This window comes from Lepus europaeus, chromosome 20, assembly GCF_033115175.1.
Source record: "Lepus europaeus isolate LE1 chromosome 20, mLepTim1.pri, whole genome shotgun sequence".
In the NCBI taxonomy this organism is placed as follows: domain Eukaryota; kingdom Metazoa; phylum Chordata; class Mammalia; order Lagomorpha; family Leporidae; genus Lepus; species Lepus europaeus.
Window position 1 is genome coordinate 166,580 of NC_084846.1, and position 16,055 is coordinate 182,634.

At 41.8% G+C, this 16,055-nt stretch overlaps 1 protein-coding gene across 1 annotated transcript in view; it reads right to left on the reverse strand.

Annotated features, from left to right (window-relative positions):
• Positions 1–8,835: 8,835 nt before the first annotated feature.
• Positions 8,836–16,055, reverse strand: part of LOC133749965 (vomeronasal type-2 receptor 116-like) — a 40,358-nt gene continuing 33,138 nt past the window's right edge. The window contains exons 6-8 of the mRNA XM_062179334.1: positions 12,885–13,112; positions 11,276–11,399; positions 8,836–9,749 (exon numbers count right to left, since the gene is read on the reverse strand). Of these exons, the coding sequence (XP_062035318.1) occupies positions 8,836–9,749; positions 11,276–11,399; positions 12,885–13,112 (1,266 nt within the window). The remainder of the gene's footprint in view (positions 9,750–11,275; positions 11,400–12,884; positions 13,113–16,055) is intronic.

Below are 16,055 nucleotides of genomic sequence, written 5' to 3' on the forward strand. Positions count from 1 at the left end.
CAGGGGCTGCATTCGCAATTCCAGGATTCTTAAAGGAGACCCACTTGAAACAGGTAGCATTCTGCACACATTACCAACAAACATAGAGTGCAACAGCATAGGAGAATTCTGGTTTCAAAAGCAATTTTCAAAACTCAGAGATGGTAGGTGATTGTATTCTTCCAAACAATTTAGGTTATGCTCTGAAAACAAATGAAATTCAAAGTATTAAGTGATCAACACATGAAACAGTTGTTTGTCCCTGAGGTAATATCTAATGCCAGTTGCAGTGGGAGCTGTTCTCCACAGGTGATATGGGGTGAGAGGTGGGAAGACCAATGTCCTGGTGATGCTGCATCCAAAACCCATGCTGCCTTCTCCCCACAACTGGAAATGAAGATACTTGGATATCTTATATACTTTCATTCTATGAATAAAGATTTACATTTCTTCTCCTAAATCAATAGGCATTGAAGCTTGGTATTCTCTGAACCTAGATGATAGAACTTGGTCATGTCTACTCTGGAAATCACTTTTTATTCTCACTTGCCAAAACAGAAAACTCATATTCCACAAAAGTCAGATCATGATGGTTTTCTTTCCATTCAGATCACATATGGCCCTTTTGATCCCATACTAAGTGAGAGAGGCAAGTTTCCATCACTCTATCAGATGGCCAACAGTGACAGCTCTCTGGCCAGTGGAATGCTCTCCTTGCTGCTACATTTTGGCTGGATTTGGGTGGTGATCTTTGTATCTAATGATATGAAAGGAGAGCAGTTCCTTCGGGAAATTCAAGCTGAGATGGTAAAGAAAGGTGTCTGCTTGGCCAATATAATAAAACTCCCAGACACTGAGTCAAAGTAATAAGAAACTGAAATATCCTTCCCAGCAGGGCTTTGAATTTCATCTACAAATATGCATATTCTGGTATGGTGATGTAAGGAGCCTCCACATCATGGAATTTCTAAGCGAACTCTATTTAATCCTGGGGAAGGTGTGGATCATGGCTGAAAAGTGGGAGATTGTTGTGAAGGAGACAGACCACATGCTGTACTTTTCATGGAGGCTTCTCATTTTCACACCACAAGGAAGAAATCCCTGGCCTCAACCACGTTGTCAAGACAGTGGACCCTTCCCACTTCCCAGGAGATTTCTTCCTCAGTCAACTATGGCTTCATGCTTTTCACTTTTACCTCCTGGGTCATTTTGTGGAACAATTGGAGTCTGCACACCAAATGCTTCCTTTGAGTTTTTCCCAGGACACATTGACATGCTGACCATATCTGACTCCAGCTATTTCATCTACAATGCTGTGTATGCAGTGGCCCATGCCCTCCATAAGATGCTTTCAGAGCAAATAGAAAAGGGATCTCCAGGAGATGAATCTCAACCTAGGATTCTTCCATGGCAGGTAACATCTCCCAGAACAGGACATGCATTGAATACTTGTTCGCATCCTCAGATATTTTTATGGCAGTACCACATGACCATGTTTTCATGTTGAAATTAGCATGATCAGGTACAATGGAAAGTGTGTTCTTTCACAACACACTGAGCATAGATACATCTGTAGTTGTTATCTGTGTGAGGAGGATTTGATATGGAACATTTTAAAATACACTTCTTGCTATGGGACATGATAAATCATTTTAAAATGGTATATATGCTAAGAATTGCACATAAATCTATGGATAAATGAGTTCTGTTCATCTGAACACACTCATAACCAACACCCAAATTAAGAAAATAGCATTATGAAAAAATATTTCTTGGAAGTGCTCCAAGATGGTGGAATAGGGAGGGAGCTCATTGATAGTCTGGGAAAAGATAGTTTAATAAAAATGGAGATACTGTAGTTTCATGGAAGAGTTAGGGAAAAAATCTGCAAAGCAAATACTTCTGGAACTAGGTGGACACAGTGAACCTATGTGGATGGCATAGGCACCCACTGCTTGGGTACCCAGCCACCAAGTCTATGTACCAGCACTGGAAAGGAAGGTGACGCAAAACCTCAGTAGCCCGAGAAACTGGTAGGAAAGTGTCAGGAAGAGCCTAGAGGGTATGAGTCTTGAAGCCCCATGGGGGAAAGTTCACCAGGCTAACTAGAGAGAAAAAAAAGGGGGGGGGGAACCAGTATGGACACGATTCTCTCTCTCCAATCACCTTACAAAGGTGAGCAAAACAAACAGCAGGTGCCATTTTGGATATATGTAACAGCTGCCCTACTTCAGAGCTGTGCCCACCCTCAGCCAAAAATAACCCTGACTCTGGTGGGGAGAAATAACAGGAGGTTACAATCTAGTGAATGTATGGAGCTTATGAACTGAGACTGTGAAAAAAAAAAACTGAGGGTGTGTAAGAGAACTCACGGAGTGCCTGAGATGTGAGTACTCATTGGGAGACACACAAACTCGGTATCCTTGGCAACCTGGTGGGAGATTGCAGGGGAATCTGAGCTTAAACTGAGGACTGCACAGATCCTTTGTGTGGTCCTTGGGACAGAGCAGACGAATATTATATCAACTGGGGCAAGTTCTCAGACACTGACTGTATTCAAGGAAACTAGATCAGTTGTGTGGAATTACTTCACTTCTGGAGAGAGAGAGAGAGAGAGAGAGAGAGAGAGAGAGAGAGAGAGAATTTACCACACCAAACCTGGGTGTGTCACTTTTGACACACCTTTAACCCTGAAGCACTGAACAGAGCTCTTTGGCCACACCCATCACAGGTCTCCAAAGATCCACCAAAAGCAGACAGTCCAGTTAATCTAGAGTCAAAGTATAATGAGAAAAGCCACCACAGCAAGGAAAAAAAGAAGAAGAAACCAAAGAATATCTCCACAATGCCAAGCAACAAACACAGAAACTGAGGAAACAAGAAGAAGGAAGACATTATGATGCCCTCAAATGAACATGACACTCCAATTCAATAATATGAAGATGATGAGATAGAAGAAATGCAAGATATGGATTTCAAAAAAATTATGATAAGAACATTAAGAAGTTTTCAAAAGCAAATTCTTGAACTACAGAAATCCTTACTGGACAGGATAGAAAATCTCTCTCATGAAAATGAAATATTAAGGAGGAATAAAAATGAAAGGAATAATGTAGTAGAACATGAAATTGTGATATTGAAGAGAAAGCAAAATGAAATGAGCAATACAATAGGTAAAATGACAAACACATTTGAAAGCCTTAAAAACAGAGTCAGTGAAGTAGAAGAGAGAATATCGGACTTAGAAGACAGAAAACAGGAAAGTATACAATAAAACCAAAGAAAAGAAGAGGAAATTAGAAATCTAAAAAATATTCTTGGGAATCTACAGATTAGAATTTAAAAAACCAACATTCTGTTCTAGGAGTTGCTGAAGGCATGGAGAGAGAGAAAGAATTAGAAGGCCTTTTTAGTGAGATACTAGCAGAAAACTTCCCTGGTTTGGAAAAGGACAGAGACATCCAAATTCAGGAGGCTCATAGAAACCCCAATAAACTGACCAAAAGAGATCCTCACCATGACACATTGTCATCCAACCAACCACAGTGAAACATAAATAAAAATTTCTAAAATGTGCAAGAGATAAATGTCAGATTACTCTCAGAAGATCTCCAATTTGACTAACAGCAGATGTCTCATAAGAAACCCTGCAGGTTAGGAGGGAATGACCAGATACAGCCCAGGTATTAGGAGAAAAAAAAACTGCCAGTCCAGAATATTATATCCTGCAAAGCTCACATTTGTGAATGAAGGTGAAATAAAGACCTTTCAAAGCAAACAGAAATGGAAAGAATATGTCCCCACTCATCCAGCTCTGCAAAAGATGCTTAAAGATGTATTACACACAGAAACATGGCCATCAATATGAAAGAAGGTAAAGGAAGAACACATCCAAGGAAAAGATCATAGGATTGGCCGGCGCCGTGGCTTAACAGGCTAATCCTCCACCTTGCGGCACCGGCACACTGGGTTCTAGTCCAGGTTGGGGCGCCGGATTCTATCCTGGTTGCCCCTCTTCCAGGTTGGTTCTCTGCTATGGCCCAGGAAGGCAGTGGAGGATGGCCCAAGTCCTTGGGCCCTGCACCCGCATGAGAGACCAGGAGAAGTGCCTGGCTCCTGGCTTCGGATCAGCACAATGCACCAGCCACAGAGGCCATTGGAGGGTGAACCAATGGCAAAAAGGAAGACCTTTCTCTCTGTCTCTCTCTCTCACTATCCACTCTGCCTGTGGGGAAAAAAAATTACAGGAAGCTAAAAGCACATATTAGAACTATCTTTGGGAATATGGAAGGGCAAAGTTACTACTTTTCAATAGTCAAATTTAATGTTAAAAGCCTCAACTCTCCAGTTAAAAGAGACAGAATGGATTAAAAAACAAAATGCATTAATTAAGGAACAAAACACATCTATTTGCTGTTTATAAGAAACACACCTTGGCCGGCGCCGCAGCTCAATAGGCTAATACTCCGTCTGCAGCGCCGGCACACCAGGTTCTAGTCCCGGTCAGGGCACCAGATTCTGTCCCAGTTGCTCCTCTTCCAGTCCAGCTCTCTGCCATGGCCTGGGAAGGCAGTGGAGGATGGCCCAAGTGCTTGGGCCCTGCACCCACTTGGGAGACCAGGAAGAAGCACCTGGTTCCTGGCTTAGGATCAGCATGGTGTGCCAGCCGTAGCAGCCATTTGGGAAGTGAACCAACAAAAGGAAGACCTTTCTCTCTGTCTCTCTCTCACACTGTCTAATTCTGCCTGTCTAATAAAAAAAGAATGGTGAAAATCAGTAAAATGGAAAATTACACTTTAGAAAAAGGAATGAAAGATGCATGCTGCAATGTGGGTGGGTTTGGAATCTGGATCCAATTGAATGAAGCCAGACTCCTATGCCACATAATGACTAGAAAGCTTTTTATTTAATAAATATAAATTTCCAAAGTAAAATTTTGGATTATAGTGGTTATTGCACCCATACCCGACCTCCCATCCCCAAACCATCACCTCTCCTACTCCCTCTACCACCCCATTCTTCAAGATTCATTTTCAATTATCTTTATATACAGAAGATGAACTCTGTACTAAGTAAAAAGTTCAGCATTTTGCACCCACTCACACACGCACGCACACAAAGTATAAAGTACTCTTTAAAGACTAGTTTTACCATTAATTCCCATAGTACAATACATTAAGGATGGAGGTCCTACTTGGAGAGCAAGTGCACAGTGACTCCTATTGTTGATTTAATAATTGATACTCTTATTTATGACATCGGTGATCACTCAAGGCATTGCCATGAGCTGCCAAGGCTATGGAAGTCTCTAGAGTTCACAAACTCTGACCTTATTTAGACAAGGCCATAAAATTGAAGTGCACTTCTCCCTTGAGAGAAAGGTACCTCTTTCTTTGATGGCCCGTTCTTTCTGCTGGGATCTCACTCACAGAGACCTCAAGAGGCTTCCATAGCCTTGGCAACTCGTGACTAGAGCCTAGGGATATTACTGACACCATAAATAAGAGTGTCAAATTGTTAAGTCAACAACAGGAGTCACTGGGTACTTACTTCTCATGTAAGATCTCTGTCCTTAATGTGTTGTCCAATGTGAATTAATGCTATAACTAATACTCAAACAGTATTTTGCACTTTATGTTCTGTGTGGGTACACACTGTTGAAATCTCTACTTCATATATACTAAAATGATCTTCTGTGTATAAAGACAATTGAAAATGAATATTGATGTGAATGGAAGGGGAGAGGGAGCAGCAGATGGGAGAAGTGTGGGTGGGAGGTAAGTTATGGGGGGGAAAGCCATTGTAATCCATAAACTGTATTTTGGAAAATTATATTTACTAAATAAAAGTTTAGGCCGGCGCCAAGGCTTAACAGGCTAATCCTCTGCCTTGCGGCGCCGGCACACCGGGTTCTAGTCCCAGTTGGGGCGCCGGATTCTATCCTGGTTGCCCTTCTTCCAGGCCAGCTCTCTGCTATGGCGCAGGAAGGCAGTGGAGGATGGCCCAAGTCCTTGGGCCCTGCACTCGCATGGGAGACCAGGAGAAGCACCTGGCTCCTGGCTTTGGATCAGCGCGATGAGCTGGCTACAGTGGCCATTGGAGTGTGAACCAATGGCAAAAAGGAAGACTTTTCTCTCTGGCTCTCTCTCTCACTATCCACTCTGCCTGTCAAAAAATAAAAATTAAAAAAAAAAAGTTTAAAAAAATGTTTCAATTTGACTAAGAATTTCACATCAGTCACACAGCATCTGCCCCCATATTATTGGAAAAAGAAAAATTAAAACAAGGAAAATAACAAACCAGTATTTTGACCAAAGAACATATAGTTACTGAGTCATTCACATGTGCAAATGAATATTCCATATATGTGAGATTACTGACGCCATAAACAAGAGTGTCAAATTGTTAAATCAACAACAGAAGTCACTGTGTAATTTATGTCTCATGTGGGATCTGTCCTTAATGTGTTGTCCAATGTGAATTAATGCTATAACTAGTACTATAAACAGTATTTTTACACTTTGTGTTTCTGTGTGGGTGCAAACTGATGAAATCTTTACTTAGTATATACTGAATGGATCTTCTGTATATAAAGATAATTGAAAATGAAAAAAAAAACCTTGGTGTTAAATTGGAAATTGCATAGAAAATTAATCAATTCTTTTTTTTTTTTGACAGGCAGAATGGATAGTGAGAGAGAGAGAGAAAGGTCTTCCTTTTTGCCGTTGGTTCACCCTCCAATGGCCGCTGCGGCTGGTGCACTGCGCTGATCCGAAGGCAGAAGCGAGGTGCTTCTCCTGGTCTCCCATGGGGTGCAGGGCCCAAGCACTTGGGCCATACTCCACTGCACTTCCTGGCCACAGGCAGAGAGCTGGCCTGGAAGAGGGGCAACCGGGACAGAATCTGGCGCCCCGACCAGGACTAGAACCTGGTGTGCCGGCGCCGCAAGGCGGAGGATTAGCCTGTTGAGCCAGGGTGCTGGCCAATTAATCAATTCTTAAAAAAATATCATGTAGGATCTCTGTCCTTAATGTGCTGTACATTGTGATTTAATGCTATAACTAGTACTCCAACAGTATTTTTCACTTAGTGTTGCTATGTGAGGGCAAACTGTTGATATCTTTACTTAATATATACTAAACTGATCTTCTGTATATAAAGAGAATTGAAAATGAATCTTGATGTGAATAGAAGGGAAGAGGGAGTGGGAGAGGGGAGGGTTGCAGGTGGGAGGGAAGTTATGGGGGGGAAGCCATTGTAATCCATAAGCTGTACTTTGGAAATTTATATTCATTAAATAAAAGTTTTAAAAAAGATACCATTTCAAAATAGCTCAACAATGAGTATTTATTAAGATTTTTTTGGAAAACACAGTATACCCACAGTGGAATACTGCATGACCTAGCAGCTCCTTTACCTAGGAAAGAAATCTCACTTAAATCACAATGCCAAGAAATAAATGACAAACACTCAACAGCCAGGGAAAATAGAATGTGAAGCATGTTAATTAGATGTCTTAGCAAATAAGAACACTTACATTGTCTGCACATTGATGAATAAATAGAAATTAATTCAGTCTCCACCATTTCAGGGATAGCTATTTAATATAAAATAACATTGCTGGGGACCAGTGCCATGGCTCACTTGGTTAATCCTCCACCTGCAGCATCAGAATCCCATATGGGCACTGGGTTCTAGTCCCGGTTGCTCCTCTTCCAGTCCAGCTTTCTGCTGTAGCCCAGGAGGGCAGTGGAGGATAGCCCAAGTGCTTCAGACCTGCATCTGATGGGAGACCAGAAAGAAGCACCTGAATCCTGGCTTTGGATTGGGCTAGCTCCGCCGGTAGCGGCCAGTTGGGGGGTGAACCAATGGAGGGATGACCTTTCTTTCTGTCTCTCCCTCTCACTGTCTGTAATTCTACATGTCAAATAAATAAATAAATAAATAATCTTTTTAAAAAATAACATTGCTGCTGTAGCCTAGATGGGCATCAGAGGCTTGATTTAAAGCATGATTCATTTTTACTCAATTTAAATTTTTCCCTAAACTCTAGTACTAACTCTGAGATAGAGAGAAATGTGGGGAACTGCAGGCTGGCCACCTGTGGGAACCTCCTCTAAATAGTTTGCAGCAATCGGTCGACCACAAGGCCTACGAAAACAGCCAGGTGAAACAGATGAAACAGAATGGACTCTGCATAAACTAGGAAGAACCAGGTGAAACAGATGAACTTTCGACCTGAGGCTATACGCGCCTTTCATCTGATTGGGCGATATCAGCATAAAGGGACATGGGGATCTGGGCAGGCCGGCGTGGCCACCGCTGCTGGCAGCTGCCACCGTGGCCCCTCCTCTTCTTTTCTCCTCTCCCCGCTTTCCTTCTCTCCCCACAAATATAAAGTTCCTTGAGAACTGATGAACAGTGACCGTGTCATTACTGCGTTGGACCCTTGCTGGCGAGGGTCCGAAAGAGAAACATATGGTTAGTGATAGAGACAAAGAGACCTCCTATTCGATGCTTCACACATCTACACTCCCAATGCTTGTATCTGGGCTGAGGTTACAACCAACAACAGGGAGTCAAACCCTAGATTTTCACATGGGTTCCAGGATCAAGTTACATGAAGATTCACCACTTCCTTCAGAGGGCCCCCAGGACTTAAAAGTCCAGGTCAGAGGCCAAAACCAGAGCCAGAAATTGATGCCATGAACTCAGATTGCTAGGCTAAACATCCAACTAACCAGTTATTTATAAAGGAAAAATTCATTTTAGCTCCTTCATATATCTGGAATGCTACTCAGCCTGGATTCTTGATCCTAAACTCTGAAAATGTGACAGGAAAACAAGTGGAAATTTTTAAAATCCCTTAGAACTTGCTCTTTTCTTTAAGCCTTTCAAAGAATTTCTCTCTGGCCTTAAGAGAATAATGTAGCACTTGGGGAGGAAGATGCATCCCAGGAGCCCTGCACTTGAGGCCAAGATGGAGAAAACCTCCACGGCCACCATGACCTTCCCCTTGGTGCTGTGGTAGACAGGCAGGAATGTCACCCAGACACAGCAGAACACCAGCATGCTGAACGTCAGGAACTTGGCTTCATTGAATGTGTCAGGCAGATTCCTGGCTAGGAAAGCCACAGTGAAGCTGGCCAGGGCCAAGGAGCCCAGGTAGCCCAAGACACAGTAGAAGGCAGTGGCTGAGCCCTTGTTGCATACCAGGATGATGTGGCCATGCTCAGAGTGCGCATCTGTGTCAATAAAGGCAGGAGAAGTCCCAAGCCAGATGCCACAGAGAGCCAGTTGGATCAGGAAACAGATAGGAATGACAGAGTTAGAAGTTCCTGATACCAGCAATCGCCTGGTAGTTCTTCCAGGTTTTGTAACCTTGAAGGCCAGAATCACAGTGATGGTCTTGGCCAGCACGGTGGAAACAGCCACTGTGAACACAAGGCCAAATGTTATTTGCCGGAGAATGCAGGTGGCTGTGTTGGGACGGCCAAGGAAGAGTAAGGAGCAGAGGAAGCACAGGAGGAGGGTGATGAGCAGGATGTAGCTGAGGGTCCGGTTATTGGCCTTGACGATGGGAGTGTCTCGGTGCTTCACAAAGACCCAGAGGACCGCAGCTGTGAGGACAGAGAAGCACAGAGCTGTGCAGGTCAGAGCCATCCCCAGGGCATCCTCAAAGGCTAAGAAGGTCACCAGCTTGGGGAGGCAGCGGTTTCTCTCCATGTTTGGGTACTCGTGATCTGCACACAGGATGCACTGCTCTGCATCTGAGGAAAAAGAGAGACTCAGCACTGACACTGAATTGCTGACTTGTTCTGTTTAGGAAATTAGTCACCTTTGCACTGCCACTTTGAGAACAGACTGCCTTTATCAAATAACAAGAGGCACTAGAGCAAGTCTGCATTCCCAATCCAGGCAGAACGCTCTTTTCCTAGAATATGCAGGTGCTCCGGGCTTTTGTCTCAGACATTATGGACACAAACAAGCACCCATGTGATGTACTATGAATTCGTATATGATGGTAACTTATTTTTCTTTCTTTTTTCATATGCATAATGGGTGTTGCACATTACTCTAAATTGTTTTGTTATAATCTTTACACCTGAAAAATTCCCTCTCTAAAGTGTTCCCTCTCTAAAGTGTGAAAAATTAAGTGATTTCTACTGCTGCGTTGATGATCATTGAAGGATTATTTTTGGAGTAATAGAAACTATTGTCTACTTTGTGTTTTGAATAATGGAAGCATTTTTTATGTAGAATTTATCCAGTTCACATAATTTGATATATTTGTCTTTGATAGATAATTCCTTAAATGTTAATTGTTTAATGATGACAAACTGCATCCTGTATTATGATATTGTGTCTTCATATTTCACACTGCACAATATTAAAGATATGACACAAAAATAATAAAATACTTCTGTATCAACTTGCATGAACCTTGTACATTGTATTTGTGCATGAAAATGCATGGAATTGCTCATCTAAGCAAGCATAACAAAAATTGGTGGTGATGCTTTGTACATGTCTTGCTTGGATTTAAGCATGGTCCACTACAAGAGCTCAGATTAGGACTGCCTCTCCCAGAACTGGAGGGTAAAACAAGATGTCTTGTCAAATCAATAGCACAGTTGAGCCCAATAAGATGAATGTCACCAGACATCAGTCTACACATAATGTGGTAGACATAGCGATCATAAAATAGATGTATGGAGATAGCAAGTGATTATGTGTATTCATAGCAATGGTTCACTGCACTCTCATTACAAATATTCTTGGGTTACTTTTCCTTTTTTTAATTTTTTATCAATGTAAAGAGAACAGATTTCATATATTTCATAGAAACAACTCTAAGATGGTAACCATACTTCCCTCCTCCCTTCCCTCCCAGAATACTCCTCCTTCCTACTTTTCATTTAACTTTTACAATAATATAAATTCAATTGCTTTACATCTACAGGCTTAATTCACCATTAGCTATAATATTCCAGAAGTAAAATGTAGAAACGGCACACTGTTCCACAGGAGTATAGAAAAGATCTAAACACATAATGAAATCTTAAGAAGTCAGTTTCATTCTTATACAATGCTTTTTTGTATTCTATATTAACTACTATATATAAGAGAAAACATATGATAAGATTTGTCATTTCGGGACTGAATTATTTCACTAAGCATAATGTCTTCCATTGGCATCAATGTTGTTACAAAAGACTGGATTTCATTCCTTCTTTTGGCTGAGTAGTATAATTATGACAGTGGAGTTATCAGTAGGAATGGATACGGTTTCTACCTGTCTGATTGGAAATGTCTCTGTCTGTGCAAAAAGTGCAAGTATAGCAGCAGACAGGTCTTCCTTCCTGTGGCACTTTCCTGAATCCTGGGCCACAGCTCTGGCTACACACAGATTGAGGAGTCTAAAAGGAAAAGAGAAACATTCATCTTGATTTTGCATGTTATCACTTTAATGGAATTTCAATACTTCCCCCACACACACAACAGAAAATATGACCTGGCCAGCGCCATGGCTCACTAGGCTAATCCCCTGCCTGTGGCGCCAGTACTCTGGGTTCTAATCCCGATTGGGGTGCCAGTTCTGTCCCGGTTGCTCCTCTTCCAGTCCAGCTCTATGCTGTGGCCCCGGAAGGCAGTGGAGGATGGCCCGAGTGCTTGGGCCCTGCACCCGCATGGGAGACCAGGAAGAAGCACCTGTCTCCTGACTTTGGACTGGGTACAGCATGGTGCACCAGCTGTAGCAGCCATTTGGGGGGTGAACCAACAGAAGTAAGACCTTTCTCTCTGTCTCTCTCTCTAACTAACTCTGCCTGTAAAAAAAAGAAAAGAAAAGAAAAGAAAAAGAAAATGTGACCTTCAGTTGAAGGTCATCACTGTGTCTCTTCCATGGCTGCCACGTCATCATTACCTAGGCAGCTGATTTGGAGCTTCCGTGGTCATTGTACTTTATCAACATGTAGCAAATATCACAAATGCAGTTAATCACTGTTATTTCACACATCACCAGCTAACATCCCCTGCCATTTATCTCTTCTTATTGAACCACTATATCCAAAATATGTTTAATGTGGGTTTCTATATGGCAATGGTTCTGAAAACAGAAAGTCTGAGAACTCTTTGACCATGAACTCATACTGAGTTGATTAGAATATTTTACATCACAGATAAAAGAAACAAAAGACATGATACGGAGGCACACTACTGAGAGTAACTGAAAAAATCAGGTCAATGTAAAAATGGTTAGAATGTGTTATGAAATAATAATTGTGTTTAGTACATTTTTTATATTCTCCATTCAGGCAGGCTATAAATTTCAGAGATAAACTCATCACTTGGGCACAATGTATTGTTGTTATGTACAGCTCATGCAAAAAATATCATATTTTGGAAACAACACAAATTAATGTCAATATCTCAAGATGTTATGAAGAATAAAATGTGGATGATTGAGTAGCATGCAAAATGCAAAAAAAAAGAAATGTCATCTACAAACAGGTGAATGATAAGTCAACCCATAATCCACTGTGTTAATCATGCATCAAAACATAAAGGCCCCCACCAAATGTGATTAAGGCCTTCAGAATACATGGAGATATACATAGAATTTATGTGTCTATACACTGATCTCCTTATTTCTTTCATTAATTACCCTTTATTCTATTCACTCAATATCTGCATAAATATATATGCTCAAATTAAAAAATAAATCAGTAGATTATTCCAAGTTGCACTTTCAACATGCATTACCTAGAAAAAAAATATATATGTATATATACATTTACTATATATTTGGAAGCCATGATATGAAGTGAGACTCTGATGCTTACGTAAAGGCTTCATACTTAATCTACTCCATGTAGGTCTGTGAAATTGGAAGGGATCCATACCTCTTTGAATGCAATAGGCCATTCTATCATCTCTTCATTGATGACCAAAGCTTCATCATGTGAACTCTTAGAGAAAAACTTTCCAATGTTGACCATCAACCCAAGGCCCACAGGAAAATTCACAATATTCTGGATATCATATTGTACCACATCGTGCCTTGTTTCATGGAAGGATATGTCATTTCCAGCACTGTTCCTAAACTGGATTTTCTTCAGAAGTGGGTGAAGCTAGAGGACAAACACAATTGTAAGAAGGACAGCATTCAAGTTACAGGTGCTAGAGATGGGATTAAGATGGTGGAGAAGAGAGGGTGATTGCTGCTCTAGTCTAGGAGAACATAGTTTAAGAAAAAGTGGAAAGACTGCAGGCTCAGGGAAGAGTTAGGGAGAAAACAGCAGAAGAAACTCTACACAAATTGGAGGGATATGATTGACCTATATGGAGGGCAAGGACATGCACAGCTCAGGACCCCAGTAGCTGAGAGCCTCAGCACCAGCACTGGAGAGTGAGGTGAGACCAAAACACAGCAGCCCAAGCCAGTGGTGAGAAGCTACAGGAAGAGCTTAGAGGGAATCCAGCTTGGAGCCCCATGGGGGATAGTGTACCTGCCAAACTATGGGAGAAAAAACAAAGGTGGAGCACATTTTCTTTCTCCCCAGTCACCCTGCAAATGCAGACTATAACAAGCTGATAGAGAGCAGGCGTCATCTTGGACATACATAAAAGCTGCACCAGCAAACAGCCAAGTAGAGACTCCTGAGACTGGTGAGGAGAACAGACAGAGGGCTAAGTGCTCATGATTGTGGGAGGCTTGTGTGCTGAGATTTGAAAACACTAAGGATGCACTGGATAACTCAGGGTGTGGCTGTGACACTGGACAGTCACTGTAGTGGGCTCCGCATGATCAGGGATGCCTGGTTACCTGGTGAGTGATATTGGCAGCAATCTGAACTTACACTGAGGCTGCACAGATCCTCTGTGTGGTCCTTGTGGCAGAGCAGACAAATAATATACACACTGAGGCTAGCACCCAGGTACTGGTCTCCTTTGAGGAATGGAGTTCAACTGAGTCTACACCAACAGACAAGAACAAACCTTCCCTCTGATCAAAAAAAAAAAGAGAGAGGGAGATTTACTATGCCAAACCTGGGTGTGTCACTGCAGATACAGCTCTCACACTGGAGCACTAAAAAGAGCTTCTTTGCCACACCAACACTGTAGCTCTAGGTAGTCACTGAATGCAGACACTCCACTAATCCACATATAGTCCAAAGGTAAAAGACACCACAGAGAAAAAACACAGAAACAAGCAAGTATCTCCACAAATGCTGAATAAAAAATGAACAAATTCAAGAAACAGAAGAAGGAAGACAACATGGCACCCCCCAAAGGACACAAAACGTAAATACTAGATTGTAAAGATAATGAGATGGAAGAAGTCCCAGAAATGCGAGAGAGCAGCAAGATGGTGGAACAGGAAGGGAGCACACTGATAGTCTGGGAAGAGACAGTTTAATAAAAGTGGAGATACTGCAGGTTCAAGGAAGAGTAGGGGAAGAAACAGCAGAGGAAACTCTTCCGGAACTAGTGATTCACAGTGGACCTGCGTGGAGGGTGTGGGAGCCCATGGCTCGGGATACCAGTAGCAGAATCAACACAGCAGTGCTGGAATGCGAGGTGAGCCAAACATCAATAGCCCGAGACACAAGCGGGAAAGCGGAAAGAGGAGACTAGAGGGAATGAGGTTTGAAATCCCATGGGGAAAAAGTTCACCAGGCTAACTAGAAGAAGAAGGAAAAATAAAAGTGACCGGTATGGACACGAGTTTCTCTCTCTCTCTGCTCACCTCTCAAAGGCGAGCAAGACAAAGAGCAGGCACCATTTTGCACATATGTCATAAGCGGGGTGACCTCAGGTCTGCAAACACCCTCAGCCAAGCAGAAAAACCTGACTCTGGGGGGAGGGGGATGAAATGAGGAGATTAGGACCTAGTGAATGTGTGGTGCTAATGAACTGAATTCTACCAGACATTTAAAGAAGAACTAACTCCAATTCTCCTCAAACTATTCAGAGCAATCAAAAAAGAGGGAATCCTCCCAAATTCTTTCTATGAAGCCAGCATCACCTTAAATCCTAAGCCAGAAAAAGATACAACATTGAAAGAGAATTACAGACCAATATCCCTGATGAACATAGATGCAAAAATCCTTAATAAAATTCTGGCCAATAGAATGCAACAACACATCAGAAAGATCATCCACCCAGACCAAGTGGGATTTATCCCTGGTATGCAGGGATGGTTCAATGTTCGCAAAACAGTCAATGTGATGCACCACATTAACAAACTGCAGAAGAAAAACCATATGATTATCTCAATATACACAGAGAAAGCATTCGACAAAATACAACACCATTTCATGATAAAAACTCTAAGCAAACTAGGTATGGAAGGGACATTCATCAATACAATCAAAGCAATTTATGAAAAACCCACAACCAGCATCCTATTTAATGGGGAAAAGTTGGAAGCATTTCCACTGATACCTGGTACCAGACAGGGATGCCCACTCTCACCACTGCTATTCAATATAGTTCTGGAAGTATTAGCCAGAGCCATCAGGCAAGAAAAAGAAATTAAAAGAATACAAATTGGGAAGGAAGAAGTCAAACTATCCCTCTTTGCAGACTACATGATTTTTTATTTAGGGGATCCAAAGAGCTCTACTAAGAGACTATTGGAACTCATAGGAGAGTTTCACAAAGTAGCAGGATATAAAATCAATGCACGAAAATCAACTGCCTTTGTATACACAGGCAATGTCACAAATGAGAAAGAACTGCTAAGATCAATCCCATTCACAATAGCTACAAAAACATTCAAATACCTTGGAATAAACTAACCAAGGACGTTAAAGTTCTCTATGATGAGAATTACAAAACCTTAAAGAAAGAAATAGAAGAAGATACCAAAAAATGGAAAAATCTTCCATGCTCATGGATTGCAAGAATCAATATCATCAAAATGGCCATTCTCCCAAAAGCAATTTACAGATTCAATGCGATACCAATCAAAATACCAAAGACATTCTTCTCAGATCTGGAAAAAATGATGCTGAAATTCATATGGAGACACAGGAGACCTCGAATAGCTAAAGCAATATTGCACAACA